The sequence below is a fragment of the Mustela nivalis genome (genome assembly GCF_964662115.1).
Source record: "Mustela nivalis genome assembly, chromosome: 5".
NCBI lineage: Eukaryota > Metazoa > Chordata > Mammalia > Carnivora > Mustelidae > Mustela > Mustela nivalis.
The window spans coordinates 84896571-84917372 of record NC_139024.1 but is presented as its reverse complement, the minus strand read 5'-3'; the positions used below and the strand labels follow the sequence as shown (position 1 = coordinate 84917372).

The 20802-nt window shown below is 39.3% G+C and overlaps 1 protein-coding gene across 1 annotated transcript in view; it reads right to left on the bottom strand.

The window, feature by feature from the left end:
* The window catches only part of DNAH8 (dynein axonemal heavy chain 8), a 343899-nt gene that overhangs the window by 96919 nt on the left and 226178 nt on the right, over positions 1–20802 (bottom strand). The window contains exons 68-75 of the mRNA XM_082729671.1: positions 20312–20488; positions 17594–17761; positions 16682–16897; positions 10906–11043; positions 9374–9501; positions 7978–8149; positions 5825–5980; positions 1033–1188 (exon numbers count right to left, since the gene is read on the bottom strand). Coding sequence (XP_082585797.1) covers positions 1033–1188; positions 5825–5980; positions 7978–8149; positions 9374–9501; positions 10906–11043; positions 16682–16897; positions 17594–17761; positions 20312–20488 — 1311 coding nt within the window. The remainder of the gene's footprint in view (positions 1–1032; positions 1189–5824; positions 5981–7977; positions 8150–9373; positions 9502–10905; positions 11044–16681; positions 16898–17593; positions 17762–20311; positions 20489–20802) is intronic.

Below are 20802 nucleotides of genomic sequence, written 5' to 3'. Positions count from 1 at the left end.
ATCTTTGGGGTAAATACACAGGAGTGCAATTGCAGTGTCATAGGGAAGTTCTATTTTTAATTTCTTGAGGACTTAAATTTTTAATTAATCTTGGTTCTACATGTGGTTAGAAACCACATCTATAAGGCATTACCATGCTCTCAAGCACCATGCTTTCACACTACAGAGCAGAATCTCTTCTTTTGAAAGACCTTCAGGAATAAAAATCCTACACCCTCCTTTGGCATGTTAAATACAGCACATTAAAGACTCACGTTATGAAGAAAAGTTTTCTAAATAAATCTTTGTTTAATGAGAACATTTGCATTCTGTACTTATTCGGTGATATTTGTGAAATTAAATTGTCCAAAGTGAAAAATCTGCATCAGAAATGCTGTCATTAAAAAAAAAAAAAGAAATGCTGTCATTCGTCAAGAAACAAAACCAAAGAAGCCTAAAGGTGGAGAACACTGCCAATTAAGAAAGAAACACTTCTACTGAGAACCATTCATGTTCTCACCAATGATGGGAAACGTGACTCCTCAGCTTCTAGCGAAGTCTGTTTAGATTGAAAGTTAATACAGAAAGAAATGAACAAATCAATGTCCATAGACTTTATTAAAATGGCATTTTCTCCCTGTGAGAAAATGTAAGCTTTATTATACAGATGAATATATGACTTGTAATTGTAAATTATAAATTATAAATCCAATTTTCTCAGAGCTGTCAATATATATACACATATAGTGTGTAATACTACTATATTATTATGACCAGACAATGTCTTTCCTTAATATGTTATTTAGTGTCAGCTAAATGGTTACTCTTACCAAAATATTGCTCTCCCCCTGTATTTTTCATATATAATTTTAAAAATAAGAGAAATGCTAAATATAAGTTTGGAAATAATTTTTCCAGTGTATCAAATACTACCACCTGAAGCAAAGGAACCTGTGCTGCTATGCTCAAAAAGATAAGTAGATGTCACCATTGTTCTTTTCTTGTCGTCGTCTTCTTTTTTTTTTTTTTTTTTTCCCCCTTCCCAAAGCTCACCTTGAATGTGGTGCCTGATTTAATGAAATTCTTTTCTAATACATTATCCAGGACTGGATCCAGCTCTTCACTAATGTCCTCAATGAGAAGGGGTCGGCCCAAGGAAAGGCTGTCCTCCAAGTGTGTGCGGAAATATTTATGGTTCAGAGATGTTACCTAAAAATAAAGGGTTCATTGCTATAGAAACGTGATAAAGGATGTGCTTATTTCCCAGGTGGAAACCAAGAGAATTGTTGCAAAGTGCCTGAGAATTTTAAGGGCGATATAGGATGCTTTATGAAAATAAAAGTAAGGACATTTAATTTTCCAAACTTTTTGAGCTCATGACTTTGTGGAAGCCTTGGAGGAGCAACAGTCTCTCTGATCGCAACACGAGAATCGAGCGGCACTCCTCAGAGCTTCGCTCCTACACAGAGCACAGAAGTAATCACGGACTAAACCTGGTACATTTACAGTTACGACTGTACAGGGAAAGCAAAGTAACTTTGCAAATTTGCAATATTCATTTATCTCTTCAGGACCACTCATGAGATCATCAAGTGATTAAAAAAATAGGCATAAGAATGCCAGAAATTATATATGGAGTCAAACCCAGAGCCCATCCATGTATTCTGCCTCTAATAGTGGCACAATGGAAGAAGAGGGTAGATACTTCATTTACAATTTCAATATACAAAATCAACTTAAAAGACTGTATATTCACTTTTTTAAAAATTAGAATTCTGAGTACCTGGTGGGGCCCACTGTTTTAGTTCAGTGTTCGCTGAGTAGTTAAAATAGATATACAAGGGGCACCTGTGTGGCTCAGTCAGTTAAGTACCTGCCTTTGGCTCAGGTCATGATCTCAGAGTCCTGGGATCAAGCCCTGCATCATGCTCCCTGCTCAGCAGAGAGCTTGCTTCTCCCTCTGACCCTCCCCGCATCATGCTCTCTGTCTCTCTCTCTGTCTCTGTCTCTGTCTCTCTCTCTCTCTCTCGGTCTCTCAAATAAATAAATAAAATCTTAAAAAAAAAAATAGACACACTGGGCTGGTTGATCTTTGCATTGACCAAATGGCTTTGAACTCTGACTTCTCCTGTGATTCCCTCCCCTGCCTAAATGGGAGGATTCTTGAAGGTTCAGCCCTCAATTCTCCATCTCCTCATACTTTACATCTGGATTCTGCTACTGTCTCTATGTGGCTGTGAGTGCTGATCTTAAGACACAAGGAAGATCCTCTGGGATAGCAGGTGATTAAGGGAGTGGAATTAAAAGATATCATCTCTCACCTGCTATGAAAAAAAAGATGTGGAATTAAAAATTAAATAAGTCTACTCTTTCCTGTTTTGGATAAAAAGGGAAATAACTAAAAGAAAAAATTCTGCACATGAAGGAATTTGTTTCCCTGGATGGATAGCTTTATTTACACGAATGATGAGCTGTGAAAGACCTCATTATGAGTTGATAAGGTAAATGAATCTAAACAAAGAGCTTTAACCAGCTTATTAAACAAGATGAAACAAGATCCCAATGAGACTAAGTATAATTGTCCTGCTCTGTTTCCTAAGGAGTAAATTCTGTTTTTGTGATTTGCTTCCTAAGTGTGATGGTTAATATTACATGTCAACTTGATGGGGGTAAGGGATGCCCAGAGAGTTGATGTACATTATTTTAGGCTTTCTTTGTGGGTGTTTCCAGAATAGACTAGCCTTGGAATAGTAGACTGAATAAAGAAGATCACCCTCATTTATCTTTGGGTGGGCTTCGGCCAATCCACTGAGAGCCTGTATAGAGCCCAAAGATGGAAGAAGAGCAAATTTGCTCTCTGCTTGAGCTGTGACATCCATATTCTCCTGCCCTTGGACATCAGCAACTGGTTCCTGGGTCTTCAGATTTGAACTGGGACTTATACCACTGACTCCCCTGGCTCACAGACCTTCAGAGTTTAGACTGGGACTACCTTCTCAACTCATGCCCAGTCTGCCTGGAACTGTAGCTTGTAGACAGCAGATTGTGGGATTTCTTAGCCTCTCCAAACCCATGAGCCAATCTCTCATAGTAAATCTTTTTCTAGATATCTGTATTTATTTATTTATTTTTATTTTTTATTATTATGTCAATTAGCCAACCTATGGTACATCAATAGTTTTTGATGTAAATTTCAACAATTCATTAGTTGAGTATTTTTTTAAAAAAACTTTATCTATTTCATTTTTGAAAGAGAACGAGAAAGAGTCGCACATGAATGGGGGGAGGGGCAGATAAAGCAGCAGACTCCTCGCTGAGCAGGGAGCCTAATGTGGGGCTTGATCCCAGGACCCCAGGATCATGACCTGAGCCAAAGGCAGATGCTTAACTGACTGAGCCAACCAGGACCCCTTTCACCTGATTTTCTTGTGTAGAAACACTATGTGGTAGCTACCATCAGAGCCTGGGTCACCTGCACAGAGACTCTGGTGTTGGGTCTTTACAAGGTGGTCAGTGAATTCTTTACAGGGAAACTTGACCTTCTCTTTCTGGAAGTCATAGCTGAAGGTTCTGGAAACTGTTGAAGGTGGCCTCAGCAAAGCTGCCACAGTGGAATGCAGTCCTGGGCATGTGAAACACGTTTTGTTTTTATTTATAAAGTGTTTACCTTTTCATTTTGTTTTCCTTCCCAAATAAGGAAATAGTATTTTTGTTTTGTTCTGTTCTCATTTATGTGTGTCTGTGCATGTAGTTACCCAAACATTTAAAAAATATAACGACTCCTAAGTAAGGAGACTAGAGTTCAATCTCCTTACGTTCCAGGAGTTGATGGCTTTAAAACGTGTTGGTATCTCTGGCATATTTCTGTTACTTCCTCAAGAAGATTGCTGAGACTGGGTGACATCAGGAAGCATCAAAGTCTAGCAAGGAGCTTAATGCCAAAATGTAGAGACAAAGCTATGATCAGGAAAATCAAGAGTAGGAAAAGTAGGGAGATGGACAGTCAGTAGAGGCGAGAGGAATGGAACAGGGGACATGCTGCAGCTACACTGGGTCCAGGAGCTGAAGTTCAGGGGCAGGAATGCTCTGGTACATGCTACTCGCGCTTTCCTTCTGTGAAGACCGCTCCTCAGATGCTACATTCCCATTGGCTTCATTTCCCTTAAGTCTCCTCCTCTGCTGACACCCTCCTTCTGAGGTTTCTCTGGGTTTTCCAAATAAACAGATTGGTGCATTGTATCTGGAAGATCAGTGAGCTGGGAGTATCTCAGGGGTGTCCCTGAGCACGGGGCAGCTCCCACCTGTCAGGGAAGCCCTCATCTCAGAAGGAAATCATCCAGTATTACACTGGGAAGTGATGTTTGTTGTAGGCTTTTGGTAAATGCTCCTTATCTGATTAAGGAAGAGCCCTCCTGTTCTTAGTTTGTGGGAGGTTTTATCATGAATGGGTGTTGAATTTTACCAAGTGTTTTTCTGCGTTAATCAAGATGATCACGTGATTTTCCTGTTTTTTTTTTTCCTTGTAATGATGGCACACTTTGATTCCTTGAAATTCAATATCTGAATTCCTACTCTATAGAAAAAACAGTGCAGAAAACAAAAATAAAAATCTTGCCAGCAAGAAGTTTACGATACAGTAAAGACAGAAAACAAATGTGCAATGAACAGTATTGAAGACAGACTCTAAGTCCACATCAGAAATCCAAACAAGGCATTGTGAGCATTTAGGAGAGGCTATTTTAAACTGAGGACACAGGGGAGTCTTGACAAAGGTACTGCTGGATGCGGACTCAGAAGAACACTCAAGAGATTTATCTGGGATGTAAGTGAAGGGGGCAATAGGGTAGGGCAATAGACATCCTGGCTAATAGAAGAGCATAAGCAAAAATATGGAGGCAGGAAACTTAGAACTCTGAGAACATTGCCCGGGAAATAGAATAGTCTGTATTGGTAGTTAAAATATTGATGGTAAATCTGAGATTGGAATCCTGCCTTTGTCTACCTCTATCTTAAAATTAAGATCTTATTATGGGGTGCCTGGTGGCTCAATCAATTAAGCATCTGACTCTCAATTTCAGCTCAGGTCATGATCTCAGGGTTATGAGACGGAGCTGTACATCAAGTTCTGCACTAGGCGTGGAGCCTGCTTAAGATGTTCTTTCTCTCCCTTGCCCTCTGCCCCTCCACTCCTCCCTCTCTAAATTAATTAATTAATTAATTAATTAAAAATAAACACTTTATTAGACCCCAAGTCTTTTTTTTTTTAAAGATTTTATTTATTTATTTGACAGACAGAGATCACAAGTAGGCAGAGAGGCAGGCAGAGAGAGAGGGAAGCAGGCTCCCTGCTGAGCAGAGAGCCGGTTGCAGGGCTTGATCCTAGAACCCTGATATCATGACCTAAGCCGAAGGCAGAGGCTTTAACCCACTGAGCCACCCAGGTACCCCTATACCCCAATTCTAAAACTGGACTGCACAATGCCATATAGTACCATGGGCCTGAGTTAGGATGGAGCAAATATCCTTAAACCGAGGAGTCATGAGTTCTATTTTTGCTGCTTTCTTGTAAGTCTAAACTCAAGGCCCAGAATAAAAGCCACATGCAATATTGGCAACAGCAGAAGAGACAGGGAAAGGGATAGACAGGAGAATGCATCATGAGAGAACACAAAAGAGAGAAAATAATCAGAACCCTTGCCCCAAATCACTGTTAAAAAAAACTCAAGGGTATAAATTAACAAACAGTTATCAGAGATGACAACTTTATGACTGGCAGAATCAACTGAAATTTTGGGAAAACTTCATGATTTTAGGAAAGCTTTCCCGTACACCAAATGGTACATACCTGCAAGTCATTTTCTCTTTCCTTGGATTTAATCCAAGTTTTGCCTTGAGTCTGTGGGTCTATGAGGAGTGGGTATCTGGTGGCCTTTGTCACAATGATGCCATTCTGAATTGAGAGGTCATCTCCTGGTAATCCCTGCAGACCCCACTCCCCAATCTAAGTAACAAGAAACAGATATGGCCAGTCAGAGGAGAACAAGAACGCTTTTATAGTAATTAAGTGTCACAATATTAGAATAATTTAATACTGGGATACATATTTTTTTCCATTGAGACTCTAAAATGGATACCTAGAAAAAAAAACAAATTTGTAAATGTGAATCAAATAACATTCACCTAAAAAAATAAATTTATAATCTAATGAATCCTTTAATGACCCAAGATGAGGACTTAGTCCCTTATGCTACATTTTTTTTTTAATTTATGAGAGAATATGGTAAAATCTGTGGATTTCTGAAGCGTGGTTGCTGAATATTCAGAGAACATAGGGGCTTAAAATACGGTAAGCCTGGGTGAGTGGTGGGAACAAGGCTAGGCAGGGTTAGTGGAAAGAACACATGGAAATGCCTGGAAGGATAAGCACCAAGGATTAAACCCCTGAAGCTTCCAGCTCCAAATAGCTTCCAGCTATTTGTATAGCTGGAGGCAGAGAAATTAGGAGAGATAAAATATTATATTGGCAGGTGCTCATCAATGACATTTAAAAAATATTTCCTGGGTCATCTGGCTGGCTCAGTTGGAAGTACATGCGACTCTTGATATTGGGGCGGTGAGCTTGAGTCCCACTTAGGGGGTAGAGATCACTGAGAAATAAATAACTCAACTTAAAAAACATCCTCCCTAATTATGAGAGAATTGCCAGCCTGCCTTCCCGTGGTCAATAAAATCACCAGCGATCCAATGAATCCACCAGCCTCCACGCTCATTAAATTATCCCAGCAGCCCCCAAAGGCCATAATTAATAAGGAATACCCTGGCCCACTTTGCCTCGTCAGTGTCCACTGCATCTTTAATACATTACCTAGTCCCTGGAAACAGGCAGTTGAACACTGTTTGAATTGGAAAACATTAATTTTTTAACTTTTAAATATGATAACAGGGAACTAATAGCACGGCTTCCCAAAGGAAAAGGCCACTGGGGAACTTATTTACAGATCAGAAAGCAGCTCATGAATACAAATTGCCTGGAAGGCATTTAATGCCAGAGGAGATCTGCCAGAGACACTGAAAACTGACAGTGGCATCAATTCCCAGCAAGGAAGGTTAGGGTCATGGGGCCATCACGCAGTGATGCCAGAATGTACTGACGTGCTATGCTCTTGGGCACGACGAAAAGATGGCTCATGATCCAAAGAAGATTAATACCAGTACTTACGGCCTAGCTAATGCCTATAATTACCTAAAACATTTGAAAGAGTGTGACTTAATAGGAGTGGTGCAAATAATGGAAAGTTAAAATAAGGGCTCAATATTAGTAAACCTATAATTCATGAATGATCTTTTTCTTTTTTGAAGTCTTTATTTTTTTTAATATACTCTCCACCCACCATGTGGGTCTTGAACTCATGACCCTGAGATCAAGAGTTGCACTTTCTACTAACTGAGTCAGCCAGGCACCCCCATCTTTCAGCTCACAGCAGTGCTGTAATATTAATTCGAAAGCAAAATTTCTTAAAACTGAAAGGAACTTATGGTTTCACTTATTTGTGGAGCATAGCAAATAGCATAGAGGACATGGGGAGATAGAGAGGAGAAGGCAGTTGGGGGAAATTGGAAGGGGAGGTGAACCATGAGAGACTATGGACTCTGAAAAACAACCTGAGGGTTTTGAAGGGGTGGGGGGTGGGAGGTTGGGGTACCAGGTGGTGGGTATTAGAGAGGGCACGGATTGCATGGAGCACTGGGTGTGGTGCAAAAATAATGAATACTGTTATGCTGAAAATAAAAAATAAATTTAAAAAAATAACTCAAAAAAAAAAAACTGAAAGGAACTTTTATACCAAAAAGAAAGGTTGCTTTTTTTGTTAATTCTTAAGTATTTTCAAAACAGTCTTTTCAATTAAATGAAAAAAGAAAAAAAAAAGTAGGTGTACCGTGATTTCTCAGTGAGTAAGGGTAGAATTCAAAGAATATTATGAAGAAAGTGACACTCACTGTTGGGGGATCCACCAACATTGAAATAAGATTCAGGTTTTCTGTGAAAGGAATCTTCCGAGCTCTCAGCTCTATCTCCCATTGATCTTTAAGCAAATAGTTCCTAAATATCTGATTGAAAGGACCAAGGTAGGAAAGGAATCCAGTGCACAACAGAATATCACCTACAAGTCTGTGGGGAAAGAAGACAACGTGGGTCACCTAACACATTCACTCTCTCCCATTAATGGGTCAGAAAGGCCACAGTTCAGCCTTGTTTTCTTACTAGGCAAAATCCTTCTCCATTCCCTGCTTAACACTTGGTAACCAGACATGGAGAGACCATGCAAAGGGAGCCCCCAGAGTGCCCGGGGGGCTCAGTTGGTTAAGTGACTGCCTTCAGCTCAGGTCATGATCCTGGGATCCCGGGATCGAGTTCCACATCGGGCTCCCCACTGCTCTACAGGGAGGCTTCTTCTATGCTCTGCCTGTCATTCCCCTTGCTTGTTCTCACTCTCTCTGTGTCAAATAAATAAACAAAATCTAAAAAGAAAAAAAAAAAGAGAATCCATTAAAAAAAAAAAAAGGAGCCTGCAAACCCAAGTGGTGGTAGTAGGAGCCGCATTTGGGGTAGGCCAAGGAGCAAGAGAGAAACAGCTTCCTTTAAGCCTGTAGGTTTAGTCTTGACTCCTAAAAAGGAAAGTATCCTTTTACCATGCCATGCTCTGGTCCCGCTCAGACTCAGTCCTGATAAATATTTCCTTCTCCTCCTCCCACTTCTTGCTATTCTCTGCCTCTTCCATTCCCCTCTCTTCCAGTTTTCTGAGAACACCAATAGACACTATGACAGGACACCCTGGTACTTAGAGCAACTGATCCACACGTTGAAAATCACTGCGGTGAAGAGTGCAGAACTGGAGAAATTATGTAGACAGTTCTGGCAGATCCAAACAATATCGGAAGCACTCTTGGGGTCCCCGGGGAGCTCAGTTGGTTAATCGTTCAACTCCTGATTTCAGCTAAGGGCACGATTACGGAGTCGTGAGATTGAGCCCTGCACTGGGTTCTGCACTGGGCATGGAGCCTGCTTAAGACACTCTCACCCTCTGCACCTGCCCCTCACCCCCCACAAACAAAAACAAAAACAGCAACAACAACAAAAAGAAGCACTCGTGTTCTGAAAACCTACATTGCTGAACCAAACTTGAGATGAAAAATGTTTCACAACCATTTAATCCCTCTGTTTTACTAAGAGTGGGTAACCTCCGCTGAAGACTCAGAAATGGATATACGGAAATGAAGGAGCAAAGGGCTTCACCGGGGAGATGTATTTTATTTTCTCTCATGTTACAGAGAGGAGGTGTTTGGGGTGATGACTAAGAAGGAAAGCAATTATAACCCAGGCCAAAATGTATACCTATTAATCTGAGCTTTGAACTCTTTGCTTTGCTGAGTCCACCGGACCTTTTCTCCACTCAGCCCGTCGATGAGGGTGGAAGCCGCCTGCATCTTTTTCCGGCACATATCCGCATCGTTTACCAAATCCTACATTCAGAAAGGGAGAAGATCCCAAAGAACTTTTTTAAGTATTTAATCAAACATCCACTGTATTCACACATAAAAACACAGGGAGGAATTTCTTAGATTGCAAAATAAATGTAATAGTCTAAAAAAGCAATGTGAGTGAAACTTTACATATTAAATTCTGGTAATTAATCCATAATGTAGTTATTTTAACCTTACAAAATCTCAAGAAAAGAGATTTTTGTGAGAGAGAATGCCAATCACTAAATTAATATAGCATTTCTAGTCCGTGTTTTCAAAACAAATCAAATCAATAAAATACACCACATTAGGTCTTGGATTTAATAGTTCTCAGTTCTTGGAAGTTCACAAAGTGATTTTTTTTTTTTTTCTCCCAGGAAATTCTACACAGCAGTGATGTGCTGCAGCCAACTTGTGTCACCTCACCAGAGCCAACCATTACATTTTAGAAGACTTGGGGGCTAATGTTAAACACAGACATTATTAAATAATTAAATCATATAAACGTGCAATTACAGAAACTACATTACAAGCAAAGGTAATGGATAATCAAAACTCATCACCTCCTAATAATTCACTACAGTTTTGGATGATCTATGCACTTGGGATTATGTTCACTGTACCTGCACGGTGCTATATGGTTGGGGTGCAGGATATAACAAGGCTAGATATACAATTGTGCCCTGCTGTGCAGCTGTTTCCAAATCTGTTCTCAGTGTCAGCACATTTCTAATTTAGAACGGACAGTGGTGGGAGGACCTACACCACAGAAAACAGCCAACAGGGCAAATCATGGCTTTTCTCCCCCCGCCTCCAATCCTATTGGTACCAGACCACCACTGCCTACAACCTATCCTACAAGGTTGTATTACGAGCCCTGCCTGATAGATGAACCTTGATCAATTGCCTCATGATTATGCACCTGCACTGGATCACAAACTGACTTTTCTAACCCCCAAATCAGGACACTTTGGGTATGACATCCCAGCTTACTCTTACCAAAAATGATTATTAAAAACACCAAAAAAAGCCCTTAGAGGGACACCTGGGTGGCTCGGTCAGGTAACCACTGCCTTCGGCTCAGGTCTTGATCCTGGGGTCCTGGGATCAAGCCCCAAATCAGGCTCCTTGCTCTGCGGGGAGCCTGCTTCTCTCTCTGCCTCTGCCTGCCACTCTGCCTGTCTGTGCTCTCTTTCTCTATCTCTGACAAATAAATAAATAAAATCTTAAAAAAAAAAAGACCTTAGAGTGCCAAAAATCCCAAACAGGTAGCCACATCCTGTGAAGGACAGTCATGTATCTATTTTCTTTTTGTCATCAACATTTACCTAACTTCTATATACAATACACGCTTTTGGACAATGTTAACACCTCATTCCTGCAATTTTGTAGACTTAATCTCACCATTTTCTCACTCATGGCTGCGTCAAATTTTGCTTGTACTTTATCCAACTCAGCTTGTTTCTCATCGAGCAGCGCTTGCGCCTTCCCCAGCTCGATATTAGCAACTGCCAGACGGCCCTCCTGCTTGGCCAGGTTAGCCTTAAAAGGAAGAAGAGGTCATTGCATGGAGTGGTAGCAGGTCTGCAAAATATTTTTGGTTTTAATTGATAAATAATAACACATATTACACAATTTTTGCCCAAGATGGTATTTTTAAAATTATTTATTTTTTAATTAACATATAATGTATTATTAGTCCCAGGGGTACAGGTCTGTGAATCCCCAGGTTTACACACTTCACAGCACTCACCATAGCACACATCCTCCCCAATGTCCATAACTCCACCACCCTCTCTCTACCCCCTCCCCCAGGCAACCTTCAGTTTGTTTTGTGAGATTAAGAGTCACTTATGGTTTGTCTCCCTCCCAATCCCATCTTGTTTTATTTATTCTTTTCCTACCTCCCAAACCTCCCATGTTGCATCTCCATTTCCTCATATCAGGGAGATCATATGATAGTTATTTTTCTCCAATTGACTTATTTTGCTAAGCATAATACCCTGTAGTTCCATCCATGTCGTCACAAATGGCAAGATTTCATTTCTTTGGATGATTGCATAGCATCCCATTGTATCTTTATCCATTTTCTGTTGATGGACATCTAGGTTCTGTGCATAGTTTGGCTATTGTGGACATTGCTGCTATAAACATTCAAGTGCACATGTTCCTTTGGATCATGTTTGTATCTTTAGGGTAAATACCCAGTAGTGCAATTGCTGGGTCATAGGGTAGCTCTCTTTTCAACTTTTTGAGGAATCTCCATGCTGTTTTCCAGAGTGGTTGCACCAACTTGCATTCCCACCAACAGTGTAGGAGGTTTCCCCTTTGTCCACATCCTTGCCAGCATCTGTCATTTCCTGACTTATTAATTTTAGCCATTTTGACTGGTGTGAGGTGGTATCTCATTGTGGTTTTGATTGTATTTCCCTGATAACGAGTGATGGGGAGCATTTTTTCATGTGTCTGTTGGTCATCTGGATGTCTTCTTTTGCAGAAATGTCTGTTCATGCCCTCTGCCCATTTCTTGATTGGATTATGTGTTCTTTGGGTGTTGAGTTTGCTAACCTCTTTATAGATTTTGGATACTAGACCTTTATCTGATATGTCATCTGCAAATATCTTCTCCCATTCTGTCAGTTGTCTTTTGGTTTTGTTAACTGTATCCTTTGCTGTGCAAAAGCTTTTAATCTTGATGAAGTCCCAATAGTTCATTTTTGTGCTTGTTTCCCTTGCTTTTGGCGATGTTCCTAGGAAGAAGTTGCTATGGCTGAAGTCGAAGAGGTTGCTGCCTGTGTTCTCCTCAAGGATTTTGATTATTTTATTATTTTATTATTTTAATTATTCCTGTCTTACATTGAGTTCCTTCATCCATTTGAGTCTATTTTCATGTGTGGTATAAGGAAATGGTCCATTTTCATTTTTCTGCATGTGGCTGTCCAATTCTCCCAACACCATTTGTTGAAGAGACTCTTTTTTTTTCCATTGGACATTTTTTCCTGCTCTGCTTAAGATTAGTTGACCATAGAGTTGAGGGTCTATTTCTGGGCTTTCTATTCTGTTCCATTGATCTATGTATCTGTTTTTGTGCCAGTACCATACTGTCTTGATGATGACAGCTTTATAAAAAAGCTTGAAGTCTGGAATTGTGATGCCACCAACTTTGGCTTTCTTTTTCAATATTTCTCTGGCTATTTGAGGTCTTTTCTGATTCTGCATAAATTTTAGGATTATTTGTTCCATTTCTTTGAAAAAAATTCACAGTATTTTGATAGGGATTGCATTATATGTGTAGATTGCTTTAGGTAGCATAGACATTTTCACAATATTTGTTCTTCCAATCCATGAGCATGGAAAATTTTTCCATTTCTTTGTGTCTTCCTCAATTTCTTTCATGAGTACTTTATAGTTTTCTGAGTATAGATTCTTTCCCTCTTTGGTTAGGTTTATTCCTAGGCATCTTATGGTTTTGGGTGTAATTGTAAATGAGATTGACTCCTTAATTTCTCTTTCTTTTGTCTTGTTGTTGGTGTAAAGAAATGCAACTGAGGGGCTCCTGGATGGCTCAGTGGGTTAAAGCCTCTGCCTTTGGCTCAGGTCATGATCCCAGGGTCCTGGGATCAAGCTCCACATTGGGTTCTCTGCTCAGCAGAGAGCCTGCTTTTCCATCCTTATCTGCCTGCTGCTCTGCCTACTTGTGATCTCTGTCTGTCAAATAAATAAAATATAAAAAACAAAACAAAACAAAAATACCCCACAAAATTCAAAAAAAGAAAAAGAAAAGAAAGAAAGAAAGAAAGAAATGCAACTGATTTCTGTGCATTGATTTTATATCCTGACACTTTACTGAATTCCTGTACAAGTTCTAGCAGATTTGGAGTGGAGTCTTTTGAGTTTTCCACGTATAGTATCTTATCATCTGCAAAGAGTGATAGTTTGACTTCTTCTTTGCCAATTTGGATGCCTTTAATTTCTTTTTGTTGTCTGATTGCTGAGGCTAGGACTTCTAGTACTATGTTGAATAGCAGTGGTGATAATGAACATCCCTGCCATGTTCCTGACCTTAGCAGAAAAGCTCTCAGTTTTTCTCCACTGAGAATGATATTTGCGATGGGTTTTTCATATATGGCTTTGGTGATATTGAGGTATATATCCTCTATCCCTACACTTTGAAGAGTTTTGAACAGGAAAGGATGCTGTACTTTGTCAAAGCTTTTTCAGCATCTGTTGAGAGTATCAACTAGTTCTTTCTTTTATTAATGTGTTGTATTACATTGATTGATTGGCAGATGCTGAACCAACCTTGCAGCCCTGGAATAAATCCCACTTGGTCATGGTGAATAATTCTTTTAATGTACTGTTGGATCCTCCTAGCTAGTATTGTGGTGAGAATTTTCGCATTTGTGGCCCAAGATGGTATTTAGAGGCTTAAGTGTGTTCAATTGGGGAAGCAAAGGATGTTGGAGATACTCCATTAAAGTTATATTTTTTCTTTTTCTTTTCCTTTTCTTTTTTTTTTTTTTAAAGTAGGCTCCACATCCAGCATGGAGCCCAGTGCAGGGCTCAATCTCATTACCCTGAGATCAAGACCCTCGTGAGCTAAGATCAAGAGCTGGACACTTAACGGGCTGAGCCTTCCAGACACCCCTCTCTTTTTTCTTTTAATTATTAATATTCAACCAAAAAAATGGAAAAAAACCCACAACAATGCACAGAAAGGATAATAGAAATTATCTGTGATTTTACCCAGAGCAGTCAGTATTGTGTTAAGAGGGTGATAACTGGCATTTTCCAGTTTTTTCTTTTACACTTAATATAGGGTATTCATTTCCCCTTAAACATGTCCTTAAACAATTTTTCCTCGAACATTAATAGTATGGCTGCCACAATATCACATTATTTGGATGTATTACAATTCACCTAACCATAGCCCTACTTTTAGACATCCCCTCCCACCATTTTTAATTATTATAAACAAAGTTATTGGGCATGCAAACATTTTGGATTGTTTCCTTCTTAAGGATTTTTTGAAGTTAACTTACTGTAATGGTAGATTTTTCATCTTTTTTCTAACTCCTAGAGCATGGACTTAGAAATTATGTTTCTTAGAAATGATTGGTTCCTTAGAAATTCAAAAAAATTGGTAAAGTATAATAGCCCTAAAGCTTTCTGGAGTAGAAGTTTTTTGATAACATTCTCATTTTATTTCTCAATACTTATTTAAATTTAGTCCTCTTTTGCAGGAAATTTTAATTTAAATAATATTAATAGTATTGTTATTAAATTTAATTTTTCTAGTGTATTTACATATAACTTTAAAATTTGTTTTCTAATTATTGAAATCCACATACCTGTGATTATACATATTTTCTTCTTGATATTTTCCAAGAATATATCTTTTATATTTTGTTTTTGCAAAGCAACAATTCTTCAATTCTGCTACTTTTCTCTAATTTTTAATGTTATTTTTATTAGCTGTATTCCACTTTCCTTAAGCTTTGTGTGTACGTATATATATATTTTTAATTTAGTTTTATTTTTTCAGTGTTCCAAGATTCATTGTTTATGCACAACACCCAGTGTCCCATGAAATACCTGTCTACCACGAGGTTCACCCAACTCCCACCCCCTTCCCTCCAAAACCCTCAGTTTGTTTCCCAGAGTCCAGTCTCTCATGGTTCGTCTCCCCTCCAATTTCCCCCAACACCTTTCTCCTCTCCAACTCCCACTATCCTCCGTGTTATTCCTTATTCTCCACAAGTGAGACCATATGATAACTGTTTATTACATATTATTGTTAATTATTATTAATTATTTAACTGATAACTGTTATGAGTTATTGTTTATATAATTGTTTATTGTTATATGATGATTTCTTGACCAGATTATCTGTTTTTTTTTATGCTGAGTTTGAAAAGTTCTTTATAGATCTTGGATATCAACCCTTTCTCTGTAGTGTCCTTTATGAATATCTTCTCCCATTCTGTGGGTTGCCTCTTTGTTTTGTTGACTGTTTGGTGTGCAGTAAATTTTAATCTTGAAGAAGTCCCAGAAGTTTATTTTTTTTATTTTTTAAATTAATTTATTTATTTTCAGAAAAACAATATTCATTATTTTTTCACCACACCCAGTGCTCCATGCAATCCATCCCCTCTATAATACCCACCACCTGCTACCCCAACCTCCCACCCCCCCACCACTTCAAACCCCTCAGATTGTTTTTCAGAGTCCATAGTCTCTCATGATTCACGTCCCCTTCCAATTTACCCCAACTCCCTTCTCCTCTCTAACACCCCTTGTCCTCCATGATATTTGTTACTCTCCACAAATAAGTGAAACCATATGATAGTTGACTCTCTCTGCTTGACTGATTTCAGCTTTATGTGGGGGCGGAGGGCAGGAGGGTAGTAAGCATCAGGGTGGTGTATTTCATGGACCCTTTGCACTCCTGCGAATGATCCCTCAGACTGGAAGAACAGTCTGGCACAGTGTAAAAATGGTGTATGTGTGCTTGCGCGTGCGTGCGTCCACGCGCATGCACATGTGGATGCATGCGTGTGCCTACCACTTACTCCTTAAGTCACATCCTTAAGAACGTCTTTTTGTTCCCCTTTTACGTGAAGGTCAGCCTGGCCAGTTCTTACATTCTTGGGGTCACCGCAATTTCCTCAATACTCTGCACATATTTTCCCATTACATTCTAATATTTAGGGTTGCAGGAGGTCTGTGCCATCCTGATTTCTCTTCTGCAAGCTTTTTTGATTTTGACTGATCATTTGTTTCTTAGATACATATAAGGGTTTCCCCCCCATCTTTCAAATTTAAAACATTTCTGGGTGTTGAGCTTTATTTTTATAAACTTTGTTGGGAATATAGTAATCAAATTCTACCTCCAAACTTAATCTCTTTAAACTTTAAAGAAATGGCAAGTTTTGTTTTATGACAGCTTAATTATTACTGGCAATGAATCCATTTTCTGTTTAAGTTAATAAGTTGGTTTTGATTTCTTGTCTGTCATGCCAAGAAACACTAATCAGAGGTAAAGAAAACAAGAAATGTGAGAGGACATGAAGAAAATAAAAAATGTAGTCAAAATTATGCTTTGTCTTTTCATAGGAGTAATACCAGAGATAGATTTTATTAAACATTGATTTCCTAGGAGAAGGAGGGAAACTCTTACCTTCAGAGGCAACACTTCTCTATTGATACCATAAAATGTTGCCATAGCAAGGGTCCAAGATAGCAGACCAGCCACATTCCCACAGACTTTTTTGGCATTTTCCAAAGAATAATCATCCATGTTAAAATACGGCTGCAGTAACTCAACAGTCTCTTCATTTATAGTATCCTTGGGGAACTGCTGGAGGCTCCACAGGAACCCCGTTGCACTCATCAACTGAAAAATAGCATTACAACCCGTAAGCTCTGGGAGTAAAATACTTTCTTCCTGAGTTAGCATATAATTCTAAATTGAATTTTTTCAAAGAAGTAATGATTGATACACTCTTATACATACAAATCAAGACTATGCGATGGTAGTCAGCCTAAATCTGTAAGTTGCAAATTGTCTTCCTGTGACTGTGGTGAATGAATAAGTTTCCTGTCCAGTGCATGCATCCAAATGCCACAACCATACAAGCTCTCTTTTGGACACTGGGTTGGGGTGATATCAAGGGGTGTGTTAAGGGGTGCCTGCATGGCTCCATCGGTTAAATATCTACCTTCAGCTCAGGTCATGATCCCAGGGGCCTGGGATCCAGCCCTGCATCAGGCTCCGTGCTCACTGGGGAACCTGCTTTTCCCTCTTCATCTGCCACTACCCCCTGCTTGTGCTCTCTCCTTCTCTCTCTCTGTCAATAAATAAATCTTTAAAAAAAAAAAAAAGCCTCTGGTTTTAAACACTTTTTACAAAAAGAAACCATTCAGCTTTACAATCTTTCCCTACTTACACTTTGGGAAATGCAATCTAAGAAAAAGTCTTCAGTACACAATTATCAATTACTGCCTGCCAGCTTGTGTGGTCTATATTGAAGGTCCTGGGCTGGGAGGCTCTAATGCACCTTTAGGACTTGAAAAGATTTTTTTTACTTACTTTTAATGACTCTCCCCAGGAAGGCTTGCAGCAGGGTTTTTCTGGATCCATAGTAACTGGGTCAATTTTCTTTTGAAATAGTAGCAGGACACAGTCCATGATTCTCATAATAAGATGCGGGGGCTTGGCAAGTTTCCTGACTGTGGCAATATCATTTGGTTTGATAGTCTGTATTTGGGATTAGGAATCAATATGTTATTTTGTTGAGTAGTATTAATAATCATATTGATATCTAATGCTTTTAAACAATGAAAGTAGAAAGCTTTAAAATGTACTTTCTCCCTATCCCCTGACATTATTCCCTTAAGGACTTGTACTCCAAGAATTTCGCATTATGCTTTTTTCATTGTTATCTTGGGATTTCTATTAGTTTTTATTCTCTTTTCTCCTGTTGCTCTCAACTAATTGTTATAGAATATCACTACCATTCATTGCCCTCCACCTCAAGTCTATGTTGGCAACAAGCCTCATTGATGGGTAACATTCAGGTAACTTGTATCTTCAGAGCACATACTCTAAGTGTGGTAGGAAAAGAGGAGCACAGGAACCCTGTTGCACTTTCTGAATAACAGAAACCTCACCTTCAGTGTTCATTTTAAGGGCTGCCCTGTCAAAGGAAGGGGGAGAAATTCAAAGGAGAAAAGAGAAGTTATTACAACATATGGCTCACAAAAATATTTTTCCAAGTTTCTATCTGTCAGCGGGGCTTGGAATAAGATGTTAGCTGACATTCAAGGCAAGAAGGATTGGAATATAACATGATCAATAAAATCCTTTAAGACTTGTTTGTTCACATCAAAAGAAATGAAATCTTGCCATTTGCGACAACATGGATGGAACTAGAGCGTATCATGCTTAGCGAAATAAGTCAAGCAGAGAAAGACAACTATCATATGATCTCCCTGATATGAGGAAGTGGTGATGCAACATGGAGGCTTAAGTGGGTAGGAGAAGAATAAATGAAACAAGATGGGATTGGGAGGGAGACAAACCATAAGTGACTCTTAATCTCACAAAACAAACTGAGGGTTGCTGGGGGGAGGGGGTTTGGGAGAAGGGGGTGGGATTATGGACATTGGGGAGGGTATGTGCTTTGGTGAGTGCTGTGAAGTGTGTAAACCTGGTGATTCACAGACCTGTACCCCTGGGGATAAAAATATATGTTTATTTAAAAAAAAAAAAAAAAAAAAAAAAAAAGAAAGGACAAATACCCAACTTTTGTAGCAGCATGGATGGGACTGGAAGAGATTATTATGCTGAGTGAAATAAGTCAAGCAGAGAGAGTCAATTATCATATGGTTTCACTTATTTGTGGAGCATAACAAATAGCATGGAGGACATGGGGAGTTAGAGAGGAGAAGGGAGTTGGGGGAAATTGGAAGGGGAGGTGAACCATGAGAGACTATGGACTCTGAAAAACAATCTGAGGATTTTGAAGGGGTGGGGGGTGGGAGTTTGGGGTACTAGGTGGTGGGTATTATAAAGGGCACGAATTGCATGGAGCACTGGGTGTGGTGAAAAATAATGAATACTGTTATGCTGAAAATAAAAAATAAATTAAAAAAAAAAAAAAAGACTTGTTTGTTCAGTGATTTCTCTTTCTTGTATATTATTGTAGTACTCATAAAGGGAGTGGGGGTGGAGAATGTGTCCTGATCATTGTCACAATTTTATTAAATGATTATCATAAATCTAGTTACTCAACAAATAGAGGCATCCTCCCATTTTTCAAAAAAAGAAAGAAAATAAAGAAAAATAGCCCTGTCCTCATAATCTTCCAAGGAAGAAAAAGAAAGCACAATTATCCTAAACTAGAATTGTCATTATGCTAGAAGCAGAGGGGTGACAGGAAACACAAGGGTAAATCTGAAGAGTCAAAACCTTCCTGGAAGGGATGAGCCTGGTCCTGGAGAATGGCTCTTATTAGGCAATGAAGGTTAGGGGAGGCATTCCTGGCAGAGGGAGAGACACATTTAAACACACCGTGATTCTTCCAGAAGCCTGTGGGTGTTTCTGCATGGCTGGACCATACTGTGTGTGGAGACAGAATGGCAGAAGGGCCCAAGGGGTAGACAGGAGACCAGTTACCAGTTGCAACGCGGCAGTGATATTTACTAAGTACTTTCTGTGTGCCCAGCAAACTGTATTCATTACTTTTTATGCTTACATTGATTTTTCAAGGATCAATGAGGAATTATAATCCCCACAGAGATCCAAAAAAAAGTGCAGTAAATTTACTTCATATCATCTATTTAGGGAGTGGGGGTTGCAAGAGGCAACTATAGGTTGTCTCCCAACTGTGGACGCCTAGCCCCGAGCCTTATCCTAAGAGCCCCCAGAACCCGCGAGAAGATTTTTAAAAGGCACATAAAGTAATCTGGAGGGGATGCTTTGGAGGAACTGGGGAGGCTGTCTATATAATCAACATCCCTTACACTATTGTTCAGGCCATGAATCACTCGCATTATTTCTCAGCTCTCACGGAAAGCTGATTTGTGGCGTGAAACTAACAAGTTATAAGAACTAAAGACTTAAAAAAAAAAATTAGAACTCAGAATATTGAACCAACAGAAACATTTGTCTTCAGACTCAGAGATTATCAATCACATTAGAATTCCATTCAGTTTTCAGATTCTAGAAGTTGTGCGGTGACTTTCGCAGAAGGACCCAGGGAGCGGGCTGGGATGGGCGCTGAGAGGGGCAACAGCGCATGCTCACATTCAGGGCCGCCTCTGCTTCTTCGAGGGCGGGTTTGGCCGCCTCCAGCTTGGTCTCCGCTTTTACTTTCTCACTGTCAATTTCATCCACAATTTTTTGAGCTTTGTCTTTCACCTCCTGCACTTCGTTTTTCACTTTGGCTGAAGCCTGAGCACTTACCGTGACTTCTGCCAGTACCTGTTAAATTGAGAGGACACATGAGGTCTAATAGGTAACTTCTGAGCAAAATGGACAGATTTGAGCAGTGAGAGAATATTTATTTGATATAACAGAAAACACAAATAATAATAATAAAAAAGAAAACACAAATAAGAGCAAATTTATTCCCTATGTATATTTTATATATATTCCCCAATCTATGTCTTAAGGTGTATTACAGTAACTCCTTTAAGCAGATTCTTGAGATCTTCTATGTTCTAAGCTTCCCTGAGGCTTACAAATATATATATATATATATATATATATATATATATAAATATATATATATATAT